A 21,402-nucleotide genomic window follows, 5' to 3' on the forward strand; every position below is an offset into this window, starting at 1 on the left:
TTCTGTCCTATGGCCCACACTACATTCTACAGTCCAGTAGGTGGCAGTATGAACCTTTCAAGTCATGGCTGCAAACTGCCAGTAAGAAGAAGAAGTAATAGAGCTGGTTGCTTGTTTCTCTCGCGAGATCTGACAACATGTTTAAATAGAACAATTGACAGGTTGACAACATCCAAACAAACCAAGTCATCTCCAATACATCTCAACATTACACACATCCTCCAGGTACCGAACATACCCACAAATATTAACTACATTTATTATTGGACCCAACTTTAGTTGAAGCATACATTGTTTATTGCATAAAGGTCTGGGGACATACATATAAAACAATCACACAACAATATTCATAATACAAAAGAGAGTAATAAAGACAATTAATAGAATGGATTATAGAGACCCAACAAATGATTCATAAAGTCACACATTTTAAAATTGTATAAAAGACAACTGTTCAAATGATGTATAAAGTAAATAATAATATGCTTCCAGAAGTGGTCCAGAAGATGTTTCAGATGTGAACCAGTAAATATGAACTAAGAGGGATTTATGTGTACTCAAAAGCAAAGGTATGAACACATGTAAAAAAAAAAATGTATATCATATAAAGGAGTTCATCTATGGAATCATCTACAATTAGAAAATACAAAATGTAACACTTCATTATTTCAAAAAACATATATAAGACACTATTATGAATAAGTATAAAAGTGAATTATGAATATCTACACTTAAAATGTTTATTGTATGTAACATATTTTATGTAGTGTGGCTAGCGCGTCTGCTATACATCTCAAAGTTCTCCTGCTTGTGTCGCTGCAGCCAGCCGCTAATACACCGATCCCACCTACAACTTTCTTCTTTGCAGTCTTCATTGTTCATTAAACAAATTGCAAAAGATTCCCCAACACAGATGTCCAGAATACTGTGGAATTTTGAGATGAAAACAGAGGTTTTTTGTATTGGATTCAACGGTGTACCAATACTTCCGGTTCATCGATTGACGTCACGCGCATACGTCATCATACATAGACGTTTTCAACCGGAAGTTTAGCGGGAAATTTAAAATTGCATTTTATAAGTTAACCCGGCCGTATTGGCATGTGTTGCAATGTTAAGATTTCATCATTGATATATAAACTATCAGACTGCGTGGTCGGTAGTAGTGGCTTTCAGTAGGCCTTTAAATTGTCCTGTTCATTTTAAAGTACACAAATGTGTATATTAACTCATGTACTTGACTGAAATAAAAGCACTAATCTGAAGTATCTAATCCATAAATGTTACAATCATGTTAACAAGATTGTGTTACACACACAACAATGATGTCACACATGTTATATGTGCTGATGTTGTTAGAAAGTCAAAGTTAAAGTTTTGAAAGTTTATTTTAAATCCTGCATCTTCATTTGCTGCTGCTGTTCTCACCAGCACACTTGTGTTTCTCACACTGCTTCTCATAAGAGAATCTTTCACCACACACACTGCAACTCCACACTTTCTCTCCTGTGTGTGTTCTCATGTGTAATATATAATATTTTCGGCAACTAAAGCTTTTGTTGCAGCTTGAACAGGAGTATGGTTTTTCACCAGAGTGCGTTCTCATGTGTAATTTTAATGGCGTGTGATCTATAAAACTTTTACCACATACTGAACATATAAAAGGTTTTTCTCCAGTGTGTATTCTCATGTGTACTTTTAAACTTCGACTTACTACAAAACTTTTACCACATTTTGAGCAGGAAAAAGGTTTTTCACCAGTGTGTATTCTCATGTGTGGTTTTAAGTCATGTTTTCGTGCAAATCTTTTACCGCATTCTGAGCAGGTAAAAGGTTTTTCTCCAGCGTGTGTCGTCATGTGCCTTTTCAACTGTTGATTAAGAGTAAAATCTTTACCACAGATTGAACATGAAAAAGGTTTTTCTAAAGTGTGCATTCTCATGTGAAATTTTAATGGCTTGTGATCTATAAAACTTCTACCACATACTGAACATATAAAAGGTTTTTCTCCAGTGTGTATTCTCATGTGTACTTTTAAACTTTGACTTAATACAAAACTTTTACCACATTTTGAGCAGGAAAAAGGTTTTTCACCAGTGTGTTTTCTCATGTGTGGTTTTAAGTCATATTTTCGTGCAAATCTTTTACCGCATTCTGAGCAGGTAAAAGGTTTTTCTCCAGCGTGTGTCGTCATGTGACTTTTCAACTGTCGACTAAGAGTAAAATCTTTACCACAGATTGAAGATGAAAAAGGTTTTTCTAAAGTGTGTGTTCTCATGTGTACTTTCAAATGAGCACCTTGTTTAAAACGTTTACCACATTCTGAGCAGAAAAAAGGTTTTTCTCCAGTGTGTGTTCTTATGTGTATTTTCAAATGGCTCCTTTCATTAAAATCTTTACCGCAGATTGAACATGAAAAAGGTTTTTCTCCTGTGTGTGTTCTTATGTGTCTTTCCAAATGGCCCTTTTGATTAAAATCTTTACCGCAGATTGAACATGAAAAAGGTTTTTCTCCAGTGTGTGTTCTCATGTGTATTTTCAAATTACTAGGAGATTTAAAGGTTTTGTCACAGTGAGAACATGTGAAGCGTTTGTTGTCAGTGTGACATGTCTTATCATCTTTAGAGTGTTCATCATCAGTGTCAGGAGAGTGTGACGTTGTGTCCTCACTATGTGATAGTGGAGCTAAGAGCTTGTCTGCTTGTGATCCTCCACAGTGGTCTCCATCAGCTTCTGTTGTCATGTGTTGAGTTGAGCTGCTGCTTGGAGGCTCCGCCTCTCTCTTCTCCTCACTCTCACCTTTGACCTCATCATCTTCACTCTTCACAATCACATGGAACTCCTCCAACCATTCTTGACTGATGCTGTGTTCCTCCTCTTCCTCTTTAAAATGGGAGGTCAGTGGGTTATTTTCTTCCCTTTGCATTTGTAATGTATGTGGCGCCTCTTCTTCCTCCTTAATGTGGAAGGGCTGTGGCTCCTCCTTGTCCATCCTGAAGCTCCACTTGTGTTGCTCAGAGAGAAGATGTTCTTCACAGACGTCTGCAGGACACAAGAAGACAAACATGCTCGAGTGGAGTCCATCTTTGTTCAGTCACATGTTAGGAGCGATACTGATAAGATTTTACCAATTCAGATTTCATTTTCAATTCTGCTTTACGATTCGGTTATTTGTGGACTCACTTTTGCTTTCACATTCAGTAAAAAGGAGAAGAAACAGGTCGATTAGCATCAACTTTGACTAGTTGAGAAGTAACATGAGTGTACAAAGCCAACATCCATCCATCCATCTTCTTCCGCTTATCTGAGGTCGGGTCGCGGGGGCAGCAGCCTAAGCAGGGAAGCCCAGACTTTCCTCTCCCCAGCCACTTCGTCCAGCTCCTCCCGGGGGATCCCGAGGCGTTCCCAAAGCCAACAGTGAGGTCTTAAGAGGCACAGATTTTACGGGTCCCCCATGAGGTGCCAGAGGGCCCTAAGGACAATATTCTGCTTTGAAAATATCTTTCAAATAAAAATATTTTTGGCAAGAAATTAACAAAATACTACACGTTATTTTGGGGCAATTACAAAAGAATGTCCAGTAAAATTCTCAGGGCATTCAATCAATCACAACTGGACTGTTAAACTGCACATATATACTAGGGCTGCAACTAACGATTAATTTGATAATCGATTAATCTGTCGATTATTACTTCGATTAATAATCGGATAACATAGACAAACTACATTTCTATCCTTTCCAGTATTTTATTGAAAAAAACAGCATACTGGCACCATACTTATTTTGATTATTGTTTCTCAGCTGTTTGTACATGTTGCAGTTTATAAATAAAGGTTTATTAAAAAAAATGAAAAAAATAAAAATATATATTATTTATTTTTTTTTTTTAAAAAGCCTCTGCGCATGCGCATAGCATAGATCCAACGAATCGATGACTAAATTAATCGGCAACTATTTTTATAATCGATTTTAATCAATTTAATCGATTAGTTGTTGCAGCCCTAATATATACATAAATATACAGTATATATTAGGGGTGTAACGGTACACAAACATTTCGGTTCGGTACGTACCTCGGTTTAGAGGTCACGGTTCGGTTCATTTTCGGTACAGTAAGAAAACAACAAAATATACATTTTTGGTTATTTATTTACCAAATTTGCAAAATCTTCCACCAAAAATATTTGTCTTAGTGGAATATTTGATGTGAAGTAATGGGAACCTTGGATAGGTCAATAATTCATAATAACATTGATTTTGATTCAATATTATGTTTTGAGCAATGACAGTTTGAAAGAAAAAAAAAAAACAGCTTTGTTTTATTAGTCAACATTGCAACTTTTTCTAAATGACATTTAACCTTTAAGCTTTTTTATTTCACTTTTGTTATGTTTTTGTTTATTTTAATAGTATTTTTAGAATGTGTGTCCTCTTTTCGCCGGGCGTGTCCTCTTTTGCGGAGCTGTCGGGGCGGAGATTCTTGGATGCCTCAGCTGTCCGGCATTTTGAGTATTGTTTACACAATGTGCAGTACGCTACTTAATATGTCCGTGTGGAAACTCGTTCGGTACACCTTCGCACCGAACCGGAACCCCCGTACCGAAACGGATCGATAAAATACCTGTACCATTACACCCCTAGTATTTATATATATACATATCCCGCCTTCCACCCGATTGTAGCTGAGATAGGCTCCAGCACCATCCGCGACTCCAAAAAAGATACGCAGTAGAAAATGGATGAATGGATATATATACATATACACATGCATACATACAGTTGCGATCAAAAGTTTACATACACTTGTAAAGAACATAATGTCATGGCTGTCTTGAGTTTCCAATCATTTCTACAACTCTTATTTTTTTTGTGATAGAGTGATTGGAGCACATACTTGTTGGTCACTAAAAACATTCATGAAGTTTGCTTCTTTTATGAATTTATTATGGGTCTACTGAAAATGTGACCAAATCTGCTGGGTCAAAAGTATACATACAGCAATGTTAAAGGCCTACTGAAAGCCACTACTACCGACCACGCAGTCTGATAGTTTATATATCAATGATGAAATCTTAACATTGCAACACATGCCAATACGGCCGGGTTAATTTATAAAGTGCAATTTTAAATTTCCAGCTAAACTTCCGGTTGAAAACGTCTATGTATGATGACGTATGCGCGTGACGTCACTAGATAAACGGAAGTATTGGTACACCTTTGAATCCAATACAAAAAAGCTCTGTTTTCATCTCAAAATTCCACAGTATTCTGGACATCTGTGTTGGTGAATCTTTTGCAATTTGTTTAATGAACAATGGAGACTGCAAAGAAGAAAGTTGTAGGTGGTATCGGTGTATTAGCGGCAGACTACAGCAACACAACCAGGAGGGCTTTGACTTGGATAGCAGACGCGCTAGCCGCCGACCGCACGGATGATCGGGTGAAGTCCTTCGTCCTTCCGTCGATCGCTGGAACGCAGGTGAGCACGGGTGTTGATGAGCAGATGAGGGCTGGCTGGCGTAGGTGGAGCGCTAATGTTTTTATTATAGCTCTATGAGGTCCCGTTGCTAAGTTAGCTTCAATGGCGTCGTTAGCAACAGCATTGTTAATCTTCGCCAAGCTGGAAAGCATTAACCGTGTATTTACATGTCCATGGTTGAATAGTATTGTTGATTTTCTGTCTATCCTTCCAGTCAGGGGTTTATTTATTTTGTTTATATCTGCATTTGAGCCCGATGCTATCACATTAGCTCCGTAGCTAAAGTGTTTCGCCGATGTATTGTCGTGGAGATAAAAGTCACTGTGAATGTCCATTTCGCGTTCTCGACTCTCATTTTCAAGAGGATATAGTATCCGAGGGGGTTTAAAATACAAATCCGTGATCCACAATAGAAAAAGGAGAAAGTGTGGAATCTAATGAGCCCTTGTACCTAAGTTACGGTCAGAGCGAAAAAAGATACGTCCTGCACTACACTCTAGTCCTTCACTCTCACTTTCCTCATCCACGAATCTTTCATCCTTGCTCAAATTAATGGGGTAATCGTCGCTTTCTCGGTCCGAATCTCTCTCGCTGCTGGTGTAAACAATAAGGAAATGTGAGCAGCACTCCAGCTTGTGACGTCACGCTACTTCCGGTAGGGGCAAGGCTTTTTTTTATCAGCGACCAAAAGTTGCAAACTTTATCGTCGTTGTTCTCTACTAAATCCTTTCAGCAAAAATATGGCAATATCGCAAAATGATCAAGTATGACACATAGAATGGATCTGCTATCCCCGTTTAAGTAAAAAAAAATCATTTCAGTAGGCCTTTAATATTTGCTTACATGTCCCTTGGCAAGTTTCACTGCAATAAGGCGCTTTTGGTAGCCATCCACAAGCTTCTGCTTGAATTTTTGACCACTCCTCTTGACAGAATTGGTGCAGTTCAGCTAAATGTGTTGGTTTTCTGACATAAGACTTGTTTCTTCAGCATTGTCCACACGACTTTAGGAAGACCATTTTAAAACCTTAATTCTAGCCTGATTTAGACATTCCTTGACCACTTTTGACGTGTGTTTGGGGTCATTGTCCTGTTGGAACACCCAACTGCGCCAAAGACCCAACCTCCGGGCTGATGATTTTAGGTTGTCCTGAAGAATTTGGAGGTAAACCTCCTTTTTTATTGTCCCATTTAAAGCACCAGTTCCATTGGCAGCAAAACAGGCCCAGAGCATAATACGACCACCACCATGCTTGACGGCAGGAATGGTGTTCCTGGGATTAAAGGCCTCACCTTTTCTCCTCCAAACATATTGCTGGGTATTGTGGCCAAACAGCTCCATTTTTATCTTATCTGACCACAGAACTTTCCTCCAGAAGGTCTTATCTTTGTCCATGTGATGTCAGATGAAACAAAAATGGAGCTGTTTGGCCACAATACATTACATTATATACATTACAATCAATTGAAATCGGTACGACACCACCTTTGAAAAGCACCGCTTCCGCTCTTTCATCTGAGTGACTACAGGGTCGAGGCGCACACACAAAGTGCATACAAGCAATGACATGTAGAAGAGGAAAAAAGGCAAAAAACTACAATTCTACTGGTTAATACTGAGGGTGTGAAGTACAACATGGAGGTATTTGGGCTTCAAAACTAACAATAAAGGTGACGCTTTAAACAAGGAGGCACCGCGTTGCAAGTACTGTTTTACACCATTCCTGCTGGGATGTTCACTTCTCCTTTATTTAACTGCAAACTGTATCAGTGTTCAATTACCGTATTTTCCGCACTCTAAGGCCACAACATTAGGTACACCTGCAGACTGCAGCACGGATTTCATATTTCATTCATTCACAACTCCTCCAACACGAACATTACTGTTTTTGCACTTTTGGCTTCTTTTTAAGTAACTTTTTTTAAATAGATTCAATCTTGCACGTGGAAACTTTAAGTGTGGGCTTTAGTTGATACAACACTCCCGTCAGGGGGTGCATTCTACGCCGGGGGTGCATTATCCGGCGCAACACCTGAGACTTTGACTGTTTTTCGCTGGCTTTGGATGAGAGCTGCGATGTACGTGACACCGCCCAGCTGCTCATCTTCTTACGTGGGATAACTACAGACTTTCAAATCACGCAGGAGCTGGCAGCCATGCAGTCAATTAAAGAGACAACCACAGGTAATGACTTGTTCACACAGGTAAATGCGTGTTTGGACATGTTAGGACTGAAATGGGACAAGCTGGCAGGTGTGACAATCCAACCCAATCCACTTTATTTATATAGCACATTTAAACAACAAAGTGTTTCCAAAGTGCTGCACAACAATATTAAAAACAATATTCAAATATTATCCTTAGCTCCACCAATGACTGAATAAAAACAAATAATTACATATAAAACCAATATAAAAAACAATATAAAATAAATATGATTAAAAACGATTTTTAACAACAGATGGTTGTCCAAATCTGACGGGGAAAAATGTTGGATAATGCAGGATAAAGTGACAGAAATGAACCATGTGCAGAAACGGACATTTTTGCATTGTATTATACATCAGGAAGTGTTGTGTAAGACAGTGTTAAAAATAAAGCCCCCGGTAAAAATTAATTGCCCACCCCTGTCCTATAATCATGTTTATTGTATGTATGTCCTATAATAATGTTTATTGTGTGTATGTCCTATAATCATGTTTATTGTGTGTATGTCCTTTAATAATGTATATTGTGTTTATGTCCTATTATCATGTTTATTGTGTGTATGTCCTATGAAAATGTTTGTGTGTATGTCCTATAATCATGTTTATTGTGTGTATGTCCTATAATAATGTTTATTGTGTGTATGTCCTATAATCATGTTTATTGTGTGTATGTCCTTTAATAATGTATATTGTGTTTATGTCCTATAATCATGTTTATTGTGTGTATGTCCTATGAAAATGTTTGTGTGTATGTCCTATAATCATGTTTATTGTGTGTATGTCCTATAAAAATGTTTGTGTGTGTATGTCCTATAATCATGTTTATTGTGTGTATGTCCTTTAATAATGTATATTATGTTTATGTCCTATAATCATGTTTATTGTGTGTATGTCCTATACAAATGTTTGTGTGTGTATGTCCTATAATCATGTTTATTGTGTGTATGTCCTTTAATAATGTATATTATGTTTATGTCCTATAATCATGTTTATTGTGTGTATGTCCTATAATAATGCTTGTCGTGTGTATGTCCTATAATAATGTTTATTGTGTGTATGTCCTATAATAATGTTCACCTATAAAAACACCATTGTTGAAAGTCAGTTATTTTCATGTTGCTGCTGACATTTAAAGGCCTACTGAAATGAATTTTTTTTATTTAAACGGGAATAGCAGATCCATTCTATGTGTCATACTTGATCATTTTGCGATATTGCCATATTTTTGCTGAAAGGATTTAGTATAGAACAACGTCGATAAAATTTGCAACTTTTGGTCTCTGATAAAAAAAACCCTTGCCCCTACCGGAAGTAGCGTGACGTTGTCAGTTGTTCACTCCCTCATATTTTCCTTTTTTTTTTAAACGCAGCTAGAGCTATTCAGACCATTACCCCATTAATTTGAGCGAGGATGAAAGATTTGTGGACGAGGAACGTTAGAGTGAAGGACTAGAATGCAGTGAAATACATATTTTTTTTTCGCTCTGACCGTAACTTAGGTACAAGCTGACTCATTGGATTCCACACTCTCCTTTTTCTATTGTGGATCACGGATTTGTATTTTAAACCACCTCGGATACTATATCCTCTTGAAAATGAGAGTCGAGAACGCGAAATGGACATTCACAGTGACTTTTATCTCCACGACAATACATCGGCGAAACACTTTAGCTACGAGCTAACGTGATAGCATCGTGCTTTAACTGCATATAGAAACAAAAAAAATAAACCCCTGACTGGAAGGATAGATAGAAAATCAACAATACTATTAAACCGTGGACATGTAACTACACGGTTAACGCTTTCCAGGCTGGCGAAGGTTAACAATGCTGTGCTAACGACGCCATTGAAACCTACTTAGCAACCGGACCTCACAGAGCTATGCTAAAAACATTAGCTCTCCACCTACGCCAGCCAGCCTTCATCTGCTCATCAACACCCGTGCTCACCTGCGTTCCAGCGATCGACGGAAGGACGAAGGACTTCACCCGATGCGTTTGGCGGCCCGGAAACATAGGAAGTCAAGGTGAGGTCGCCGGCTAGCGCGTCTGCTCTCCAACAAAGTCCTCCTGGTTGTGTTGCTGTAGTCCGCTGCTAATACACCGATCCCACCTACAACTGTCTTCTTTGCAGCCTTCATTGTTCATTAAACAAATTGCAAAAGATGTCCAGAATACTGTGGAATTATGAAATGAAAACAGAGCTTTTTGTATAGGATTCTACGGGGTACCATAACTTCCGTTTAACTGACTACGTCACGCGCATACGTCATCATACCGCAACGTTTCAGCCGGATATTTCCCGGGAGATTTAAAATGTCACTTTATAAGTTAACCCGGCCGTATTGGCATGCGTTGCAATGTTAAGATTTCATCATTAATATATAAACTATCAGACTGGTCGGTAGTAGTGGCTTTCAGTAGGCCTTTAAATAAGTCCTCTTAAACCAGGGCACTTAATTTCAATGTTTTTTAAAGAACATTGGAGATTTAATTGGACTTTTCTTATATTAATTTCAAGGCTTTTATTTTTTTTCTTCAATCCAATCCAATTTATTTATATAGCACATTTAAACAAACAAAACGTTTCCAAAGTGCTGCACAACAATATTAAAAACAATATTAAAATATTATCCTTAGCTCCACCAATGACCAGTGTTTCCCACACATTCATTTATTTGTTGCGGCCCGCCACGAAAGAATTAAGGCCGCCACAAGAAACATTTTTAAATGTTTTATTTTTTTTGTCCTGTCCAGCTTCTCAGGCAAATCATATAGTTGATGTAGATACCATATAGGCTGTTCAGATTTACTTTACAAAAGAGAAGTGTAGGATCAAGATTTTTGGAGCTCTTTGTTGAGTGGATCAGATGTTTGATGAAGCTTTGTGTCTATCTACCAGAGGTGTGGACTCGAGTCACATGACTTGGACTCGAGTCAGACTCGAGTCATGAATTTGATGACTTTAGACTCGACTTGACAAAATGTAAAGAGACTTGCAACTCGACTTAGACTTTAACATCAATGACTTGTGACTTCACTTGGACTTGAGGCTTTTGACTTGACATGACTTGCTACTTTCCCCAAAACCCAAACCTTAAAAAGTTATTTGGGAGCGCTCCGTATCTTTCATTTTATACGTCTGTGTCTATCAGCGTGTGTGCTGCTTGTCAGCGTGTGTGCTGTCAGTACAACAGCCAATCAAATTAAATCTACGTTGTTTTCATCCCACAGCTCTCATCCAATCCAATTGCAGGACAACCACCGAACATGAGTTGTCAAACAATGCGGCAGTGAGAAACAATTATGCCAAAGTTGGTTTCGTTCGGGTATAAAAACTACGACTTGGTCAACAAAAAACTAATTGCCGTATGCAAATCACGCAGTTCGAATATTACAGACGGAGACGCAACAACTTCCAACTTCGTTCGACATTTGAAGTTGCACAAAGAAGGGTAAGTTTTGAATGTAAGATAACGTTTATTGGCTAAGTAACATGACTTTTATTTGCTGTGTAGTTAAATCAGTGAGGCTGTAAACTCACTGCTAACGTTATAACCATAGACATGTTTTAAGGGTACGCAGCATTGAGCGCTACTGCCTACTGGCGCAGACGAGACGCGGAGCCGCCATCTTGGAGTGGTGATCCGCTCTACTCAGTGCAATTCATTTGGCAGGAGCAATGAACTGTCAGCAAATTTAATTCATCTTACCTCACTGAATACCACTGATTTTCACGCATTTTTTTTGTCATACGTGTAGCTATGATAACGGACACATGTTTTGGCGTTTTTATTATTCATAGTTTGCTTAACAGTAATATAATATTCTTAAGCGCTATAAGTGACCAGACGTCCGAGATCAAAACTGGGAATATAATCCCAGAGAAAGGGGAAAAAAACGGCCAGCTATTTTTAAATTGAAGAAACAATATGATTAGATTATATATACATGCGTATATCCTACATAAACAATATATGAATACATTAGATATCTATATATTTTAGGGACCTATAGACTGTAACTCTGTTGCTGCAGCAGCAGAGAGTTTATTCTGTCTTGACACTTTGTATTGATATTTTGTATTACATTCTTCCCTTAAATGATAATGTTTACAGTGATTGTTTTATATCTATTTTTTATGTATGTCGCTTTGGATAAAAGCGTCTGCCAAATACTTAAACATATATAAACACCTGAAAGTCTTTATATCAGCTAAAACCACCAATCTGTTTCACTGGATTCAGAATAAAACCAAATGATGTCTTACCCAACAATGTTAGTATTTGAATATTGTTACTTGAAGACTTATTCCTGGTTACAATTATACTGTTAAGAAAGTATTGTCTTATACTTTGCCTAAAATGAGAATGCATCATAATCAGTGGCGGCTGGTGAATTTCGTTTTAGGTGGGGCTGAAAGTTTGTAAACCAAACCCCTGTAGGGGCGTCATCCTCCCCCAGAAGATTTATTTGTGATTCTCACATACAAATATTGAAGATCTTTGCTCCTTCTCAACTTTGTGCTAATGTTATTTTCATAAAATACAACCAATAGTATGTTAATGTTTGTTTTTGCAAATGTGTTTATTCTGTAAAGGAATGAGTTAAATGTTTGAAATTGTTTAAACTATTAAAATGACTGGTTAATAGTGCTATTATGAATTGCAATGTCAGCACCATTTTTTTTCCTGCAATTTCAAATGCACTTGTTTTAATAAATAAATACAGCGTTTTAAAAGCATACACAATCTGTGTAAAAATATTAGCCTGTGGTTAAAAGGACTTGAAAGAACTCGAAACTCAAAATGCAGGACTTGGGACTTGACTTGAGACTTTCTAGTCTTGACTTTGGACTTGACTCGGGACTTGCCTGTCTTGACTCGGGACTTGACTCGAGACTTGAGGGCAAAGACTTGAGACTTACTTGTGACTTGCAAAGCAATGACTTGGTCCCACCTCTGCTATCTACCACCACTACTGTTTTATGTTTATTTGTTACTGACTGTGGCAGGACACCTCTGCCTCTGTTTCACTTTATGTTGCTGGTAAATAATATGGTTGTAGTAGTAGGCTAAAGTTAAATTATTTAGTATGCACTAATTAAAGGGGCAGAGCTTTAAGAGACATTTTAGCTTTTATATTTTTATAAGATATATTTTTTGTAAGAACCACAATTAATAAATATATTTCAGTGATAAACTTATTGTTTAAATCTGTATATAAATATGTACATAAAGTGTTGTAATTATATTGTAAAATGGATGGATGGATGGACGTTTAAAACAAAACTGTTATTATTAATTAGTAAGTATACATTTTTTTAGCCTTTTCAGAGAAAATCATATCATTGTAGTCAAATATGCAAATTACTCGATGATGTCATGGTGACCACGCCCATAGCCATGCCAATAGCCATGCCCCCACCGCCACAGGTATCTTGGCAGTTTATGGGAAACACTGATGACTGAATAAAAACAAAAAATAAATACATATAAAACCAATATATATTTAAAAAAAAAAAAAAAAAAATATATATATATATATATATATATATATATATATATATATATATATATATATATATATATATATATATATATATATATAAAATACATATGATTAAAAATGATATTAAAGGGTAAAACCAATTAAAACAGTAAATAGAAATCAAAATTTTATAAAACACAGAGGACAACAGAGAACCACACAACTCACGTAGTGTTAAAAGCCAAAGAATAAAAGTGGGTCTTAAGACGAGACTTAAAACACTCCACTGTGGGAGCAGTTCGAACATGGAGGGGCAGAATGTTCCAGAGCTTAGGGCCGACCACAGAGAAGGCCCTGTCTCTCCTGGTTTTAAGTCTGATCTTGGGCACCACGAGCTGGAGCTGGCTCTCGGACCTCAGAGCGCGCACAGGATTGTACATTTTGGCCATAATACTTTTTTCTTGTCTCAAAACCCCTCTTAGGTTGGGATCCTATAATACAAAACCTACTTTTCTTTCTTGTTGGTACTTGGTTTATTTGGATTCAGGAATTATCTTTTTTAGAATGCTTTTTGATCCGAAACGATACAGTTAGTTGAAAATTTAGTGCATAAAAACGCAGTTAAAAAAAATGCAGTGCTGAAAAATGTGCTACTTCAAAAAGCAAGACTCACTTCCGTTAAAAGACTGAAACCATGGAGCCTGTCTCAGAAGCAGCCAATGAGGTGTCAAGTTTGAAGTCACGTGACACGGGTCTTGCAAAACAGCACAAAAAAGGCAATTAACTTTGCTACCTGGGGATAATACAACATAATTAACATTTAAATGCTGCCTGCTGGATGTTTTCAAACTATAGAAATGATTCCAATGGTTAAAATCTGCACTTTTGAGTGACATACGAGTTAGTAGGTGTCATGACATGCAGTTCAAGTGACTGTGGTACACAACGTGACCAGCAGATGGTGCTGGATAATGATGTTCAAGTAAACGTAAGGAAGAAGACACACAGACGTGATCCTATGTACAAATATCGCGACATGCTAATTTAGCCGCTATCAAAACAACTAGCCCGTCACTGCTGATTTCATTTCAACAATTAAAAATAGGAACTTGATAGTAAATAAAGCCACGTTTCCACTGCTGGATGCTGTGTTCAATCGTGTAGATGATGTTTTAACGTTTAGGGGACGTGCTGTCATGAAATAAATAAAACATATTCCGGTGGTGGTGGTCAATGTCACTACTCCATAGGTACCGGAAGACTACGTCACTTCCTGGACTTACAATTGTTTTTACAAAGGTGCTTTTGAAACGTCACATTCTGTGATATTTGAATATTTTATTCATGTTTTGTATAAAAACTAGCTTACATTGGAGTAAAAGGGAATAAGAATATAAACATGAACAAGGGATAGATCTAAAAAAATCAGGGAGTATTATGGCCACAATTTCAATCACTTTCACTCTTCTGTCATTGCAATGAATGACGTAAGGGGGCGCCACTGACTCACATCATGTGATTTATTTTTTAAATGTTGATTTTTTTTTTTTAAACAAGCGACTTACTTATTTTTCACGGAGCCACTAAAGGGACATGGGGACAATGTTATTTTGTATATATATCTCGTGTGCACCAGATAGTTTCTGGTGCGCACGAGAAAGCATTGGATGCGTGCGCATGGTTTGAGGTCTGTGTGAAAATGCCAGTTCAGGAGTTAATTGGGCTGTATTTCCAACTAGGACTTTCCCCCATGTCCCTTTAGGGGTGTAGTGGCAAAATGTGAATGCTTGCCAAAAATGTATTTCCTTCGCTGAACCTGCATTTTTGGCTTGGTTTGTCCACAGCGGATTACTAGGTGTAAGACAAACACTTTATCTTCCTGGTTATTGTATCGCTACGTTTTTGACATTATTTAAGACTTTATCGTGCCTGGAAAAGGACAGTTTGCCTCTGGTATTGATGAGATTTAAAGGAGTGTTGTTAGTCCCATGTTGATGTGATAAAACCTCTTTCTTGTTTGGAAGATACACACAATTGTAACTGTTATTTCTTCCTGCACATAATAAATATGTACAATGTGTTTGAAAGTATTCATTTATGTAAAATTGTCATTAAATGTAATATTGCCTGACAAAAAGTGATTGGACGTAATATTTTTGTTATTTACACATCACATATTTACACACGGGTATTTTACTAGAATACCGTTATGAGCATTACTTATATCAAAATCAAGTACCTACTGTACTGTTTACTTGTTGAAATACCCTTTTTAGAGCAAATATCAACCCAAATAGCCACTTTGTTGCTGCCAAAAATTTATTTTAACTAATATTTTAATATTGACACATCTTATCCAAGGCTGAAACGACGCGTCGACGTAGTCGACGTCATCGGTTACGTAAATACGTCGACGCCGTTTTTGTGCGTCGACGCGTCGCATATTTACGTCACACTACCGTCATGGCGAAGCGCAAAGCAGACGATGCGAGCGAGGGGGAAAAAGCATGCCAAAAGTGGTCAAAAGTGTGGGAGTATTTCAATAAACGGCCTAATAATGTTGTTGTATGCACACTGTGTCGAGCGTAAATGGCCTATCATAGCAGCACAACGGCTATGAATGAACATTTGAAAAGAAAACCATCAACTAGTCAATCGTCCGCGTTAGCATACGTTGTCCTCATTACACAAAAACATGAATGTGTCATTTGTATCTGCTAGGAGTGTAACGGTACGTGTTTTGTATTGAGCCGTTTCGGTACGGGGGTGTACCGAACGAGTTTCTAAGCTAAAGCTAAAGTGTTAACAAGCTGCTTTGCTCCGTCTGCCTCTGTTTCAGCACGCAGCATTGTCCCACCCACACAACCATCTGATTGGTACACACGAAGCATTATCAGCCAATCAGCAGTGCGTATTCAGAGCGTTACCAGCCAATCAGCAGTGCGTATTCAGAGCGCATGTAGTCAGCGCTTCAGCGTCTAGCAGATAGGTGTTTAGCAGGTGAGCATCAGGCAGCGGACTCTCCCCAAATGATAATAAACACCTCCCAGTCAACTACTAGTAACATCACTATGAGCCCGTTGACCTTCTAGAAATATAAACTGCAGCTCAGCTCACTCGCAGTCCTGGCTTGAGGTGAAGGCTAATTACCTCTCAGTTCCAGCCACATCGACCCCTTCTGAGCGCCTATTTTCAGCTGCTGGGAATATTGTAAACAAGAAAAGAACCAGAGCATGTACACATGCTAACCTTTCTTCATTACAACTGTTAGTCACTCACTGGAATGAGTAGAATTGGTTATTGTGTACTGTGTTGGACTGGATGTTTATTTTGCACATTTTAAAAGCAATACTTAATGTTTACAGTGCTCCAGAATATTTAGATTGGCACTTTTTTGTATTGGATGTTTATCTTTATTTTTGCACATTTTAGCAAATAAGCAATACTTTCACTTTTGTTGAAATGTTTACACTGTTGTTACAGAATATTTATTTTTGCACTTTTTTGTATTGGATGTTTATCTTCATTTTTGCACATTTTAAAGCAAAATAAGCAATACTTTTACTTTTGAAATGCTTATACTATTGCAGAATATTAAGATTTGCACTGGATGTTGACTTTTATATTTGCACATTAAAAAGCAAATAAGCTACTTTTAATTTTGTTAAATGTTAAAAGTTTTAATTGTTACAGAATATTTAGTCATGTTGTTGTCAATGTTGACTGAGTGGCGATACTTATTTTTTTTTGTAAATAAAAGTCATGCCTTTTGAAAAAACGGGCCTACATTTATTTTTTCATCTTCATTTTGAATAAAAAAAATAATCGGTAAAAGGAAAAATAATCTATAGATGAATCGAAAAAAGTAATCTATAGATTAACCGATTAATCGAAAAAATAATCTATAGATTAATCGATAGAAAAATAATCGTTAGCTGCAGCCTTAATCTTATCTCTGCATATTCTACTAGAATACCCGTATGGGCATTACATATATATAAATCAAGTACCAACTGTACTGTTTACTTGTTGAAATACCCTTTACAAAGCTAAAAACTACCAAAACGACCACTTTGCTGCTGCCAAAAATTGATTTCAAGTAACATTTTGATATTGACACAACTCATCTCTGCATATTTTACTAGAATACCCTTATGAGCATTACATATATCAAAATCAAGTACCTACTGTACTGTTTACTTGTTGAAATACCCTTTTTTAGAGCTAAAACCTACCCAAAAGGCCACTTTGCTGCTGCCAAAAAATTGATTCCAGATAATATTAACAATAATAACAAAATGTCAAAGCATTTCTCTAAAACACAATATTATACATTCTGAAAATGTAAACGATAGCAAGAATATACCTACAAATTTCAGAAAATTTCACGAGCAAACACTGATTTTAAAAGGTTTTTACTGTACCAATCTTCATGGTGCTTTTGTTGACCAGAGAGGTGATTTTATAGAGAAATCTCAACCAACCAACGAGATTTCTCTATAGAATCTCCTCTCTGGTCAAAAAAAGCACCATGAAGATTCTAGCGGGAACTCTCATTCAACACTTTTTCGATTACGCATGCACCTCCTGGTACCTTAGCACATCCAAAACCCTCAAATCTAGACTCCAAACATCCCAGAACAAGCTAGTCAGATTACTTCTAGACCTCCACCCCAGATCCCACCTCACTCCTACTCACTTCTCCAAAGTGGGCTGGCTCAGGGTGGAGGACAGAGTAAAACAACTTGCACTGAGCCTAGTCTATAAAATCCGCTACACCTCCCTGATACCGAAGTACATGTCAAACTACTTCCTTAACGTAAATGACCGCCATAACCACAACACCAGGGGGAGCTCCGCTAACCACGTTAAACCCAGATTCCGATCTAACAAAGGTCTTAACTCATTCTCCTTCTATGCCACATCAATGTGGAATGCACTCCCAACAGATGTAAAAGAAAGGGCATCTCTATCCTCCTTCAAAACCGCACTAAAAGAACACCTCCAGGCAGCTACAACCCTAAACTAACACCCTCCCTTCTACATTCTACCTCCCCGGATTGTAAATAATCAAATGTAAATAATCAAATGTAGATACTTATTCTTATACTTTCTGATCTCTCTCTCTCTCTCTATGTCCACTACTTGCTGTACATATCCTACCAAGTCAGTCCTACACTGTTCCAATGTCCATTTCTCTGATGATGCATTTGTTGATGACTGAAGTGTTGATATCAACCAAACCTAACCCCCCCCCTCCACATCCCACACCCCGGATTGTAAATAATGTAAATAATTCAATGTATATACTCTGATGATTATCTTGTGTGATGACTGTATTATGATGATAGTATATATCTGTATCATGAATCAATTTAAGTGGACCCCGACTTAAACAAGTTGAAAAACTTATTCGGGTGTTACCATTTAGTGGTCAATTGTACGGAATATAATGGTCTGACTCACTGTTTTACGGATTACCTCAACTTCTGCGTAGACGTGACCTGCCCTGCTAAGACTGTATGGTGCTACCCTAATAACAAACCCTGGGTAACACAGGAGGTTAAAGCTGTCCTCAACAAGAAGAAAGCTGCCTTCAGGAGTGGAGACAGGGAGGCAATGAGAGCAGCACAGCGGGAGGTAAAACGACGCGTGAGGAAGGCTAAGGACAGCTACAGGAAGAAGCTGCAGAGAACAACATGAGGGAGGTCTGGGAAGGTGTGAAAACCATCACAGGCCACAAGACAAAGACCAGAGCAGTAGGGGGGACAATAGAGAGGGCCAATGATTTGAAGAACTTCTTCAACCGGTTCAACCAGCTCGTGTCCTCCCCACCCCCCACTCCTCATCGCAGCCACCCCCTCTTCTTCTCCCCTCAACACACCTCCCCCCCAGCAATGGCTGCACCCTCCTCCTCCTCCACCACCTCTAGCAGACATTAGTCATCTCTGTGGACCAGGTCAGAGGTCAACTGAGGAAGCTGGATCCTAGAAACTAAGTGGTGCGCACCCGAATCTATCTGGTGTGCACCAGATACATATCTAAAAAAAATTGTACCCACGTCCCTTGAGGGGCTCTGTAATTTTTAAATGATCAGCATGTCATCTTTTATGTGACATTGTTATTCAAATGAAGATGACAAAAAAGAAAACTATGGTAGTGACAACATGCAGGAACATAACTGACGTAAAACAAGTAACAAGGAAGTGACGTTGTCTTTGCGCACGCGTGCATTGATCATGTCTTCCTGAACCAATCGTGCAGGGATGCTAAAACTGTGGCATCACCTAGTGGTACACCAAATATCATTTCGTTATTTAAGTACTGTGTTTTATTTTTCTACATGCAAACACAGTGTTACTGTTCAAACTGTGTGTAATGTTACAGTAATTAAAAATATTAAATATACTTGTTACATAACGTGTCTTCCTTGTTTTTTATGAATAATTAAGGATGTTACTGTATTTTAATGTTGTTCATGATGGTGGTACTTGGAAATCCAAGTATTTTCTGATGTGGTACTTGGTGAAAAAATGTTTGACAACTACTGACGTAGTGACATTGTAAACTACATTGGCAGACACCATTTTGTTATACCCAATACATTGCGCTTCCAACGAGATCCCGTTGTACACGTTATTTCCAAAGCAGGGCCCCCATCCAAATATACAATACTAGTACATACCTGATGAAAAACAACATTATTTTTGTTATTTTAATTATAAGTGTGCCAAATCACCTATATTTGAACATTATCTAATGGAAATGACTGCTGTCTGATAATCACATTATTAACACAATAACAATCATGTGTCTGAGTACACCTATTAATCAAAATTAATCTAACACGTCATGTTCATGTTAATGATGAAATATAAAGTTAGTAAACATGTGAGAGTAAGAAGCAAACAAACCTGTTCTGTGTAACACAACTTGAGCTTTCTTGAAAACAGCCTCCAGTAGTTGACGTAGTCTTTTGTTCTCTTCTTTTGTCGAGAAAGTTCCTCTTTGAACTCTGCTATCGTTCTTTCGCACAATCACAACACTTTACACTCACTCTTGATCTTCACTAAGCGATGTGTTGATCTAATCCGCGTCTCTTTGTTAGCAGCTAACAAGCTAAGCTAACTAGCGCGCTAAGCTAACTAGCATGCTAAGCCAACTAGCGCGCTAAAACAACTAGCAAGCTAAGCGGGCCTAATAATGCCCAAAGTTGACTGAGACGAGTGGAGTTTATCCTGACACGGAGGATGAATAAAGTGTAGTTAGTAGCGATGTGAGGAGATGTGCCGAGGCTTAGAAGCGTGTGTGGAGTAAAGGAGGACTTTGCTGCAAAGCGCATATCCTCCACGCATGCGTCACTTAGGGGCGGGGCCAATGAGTCATAGTGATGGGCAAGACATGAACGATTCATTCTAAATGTATGTTTTCATGGTGTCTACACAAAAAAGCATGGATTAATTGATTGAGACTTTTATTAGTAGGTTGCACAGTGAAGTACATATTCCGTACAATTGACCACTAAATGGTAACACCCGAATAAGTTTTTCAACTTGTTTAAGTCGGGGTCCACTTAAATTGATTCATGATACAGATATATACTATCATCATAATACAGTCATCACACAAGATAATCACATTGAATTATTTACATTATTTACAATCCGGGGTGTGGAGGGGGGGGGGGGTTAGGTTTGGTTGTTATCATCAGTCATCAACAATTGAGAACAGAGAAATGGATATTGGAACAGTGTAGGTCTGACTTGGTAGGATATGTACAGCAAGTAGTGTACATAGAGAGAGAGAGAGAGAGAGAGAGAGAGAGTGAGGGAGAGAGAGAGAGGGAGAGAGAGAGAGAGATAAGAAGGCATAAGAAAAAGTATCTGCATTTGATTGTTTACATTTGATTATTAACAATCCGGGGAGGGTGTTAGTTTAGGGTTGTAGCTGCCTGGAGGTGAACTTTTATTGCGGTTTTGAAGGAGGATAGAGATGCCCTTTCTTTTATACCTGTTGGGAGCACATTCCACATTTTTGAGTTGAGTTGAGTTTGAGTTTATTTCGAACATGCAAGCATACAACATGATACATCACAATTTCCAGTTTCTCTTTTCAACATGTTCGAAAAGGAGTAGGAAGAAGCAGAGCTTATTTAATCCTACCCCTTTTCTTTACATAACAGTTGCTAAAACTTTTTCTTCACTTCCTGTTCACAATTTATTCACA

The 21,402-nt window shown here is 37.9% G+C and overlaps 1 protein-coding gene across 2 annotated transcripts; it reads right to left on the bottom strand.

Annotated features, from left to right (window-relative positions):
• Positions 1–280: 280 nt before the first annotated feature.
• On the bottom strand, positions 281–20,510 carry LOC133640643 (gastrula zinc finger protein XlCGF57.1-like). 2 transcript variants are annotated; one of them, XM_062034178.1, is made up of 2 exons: positions 20,091–20,510; positions 281–3,042 (listed from the first exon to the last, which is right to left on the bottom strand). In XM_062034178.1, the coding sequence occupies exon 2, from the start codon at positions 2,990–2,992 to the stop codon at positions 1,406–1,408; it is 1,587 nt and encodes a 528-aa protein (XP_061890162.1). In that variant the 5' UTR covers positions 2,993–3,042; positions 20,091–20,510; the 3' UTR covers positions 281–1,405. The 2 variants fall into 2 exon arrangements, with proteins under 2 accessions (XP_061890162.1, XP_061890164.1); XM_062034180.1 differs by lacking the exon at positions 20,091–20,510 and adding an exon at positions 13,850–13,956.
• Positions 20,511–21,402: the final 892 nt, after the last annotated feature.

Source organism: Entelurus aequoreus, linkage group LG23, assembly GCF_033978785.1.
Source record: "Entelurus aequoreus isolate RoL-2023_Sb linkage group LG23, RoL_Eaeq_v1.1, whole genome shotgun sequence".
Taxonomy (NCBI): Eukaryota; Metazoa; Chordata; class Actinopteri; order Syngnathiformes; family Syngnathidae; genus Entelurus; species Entelurus aequoreus.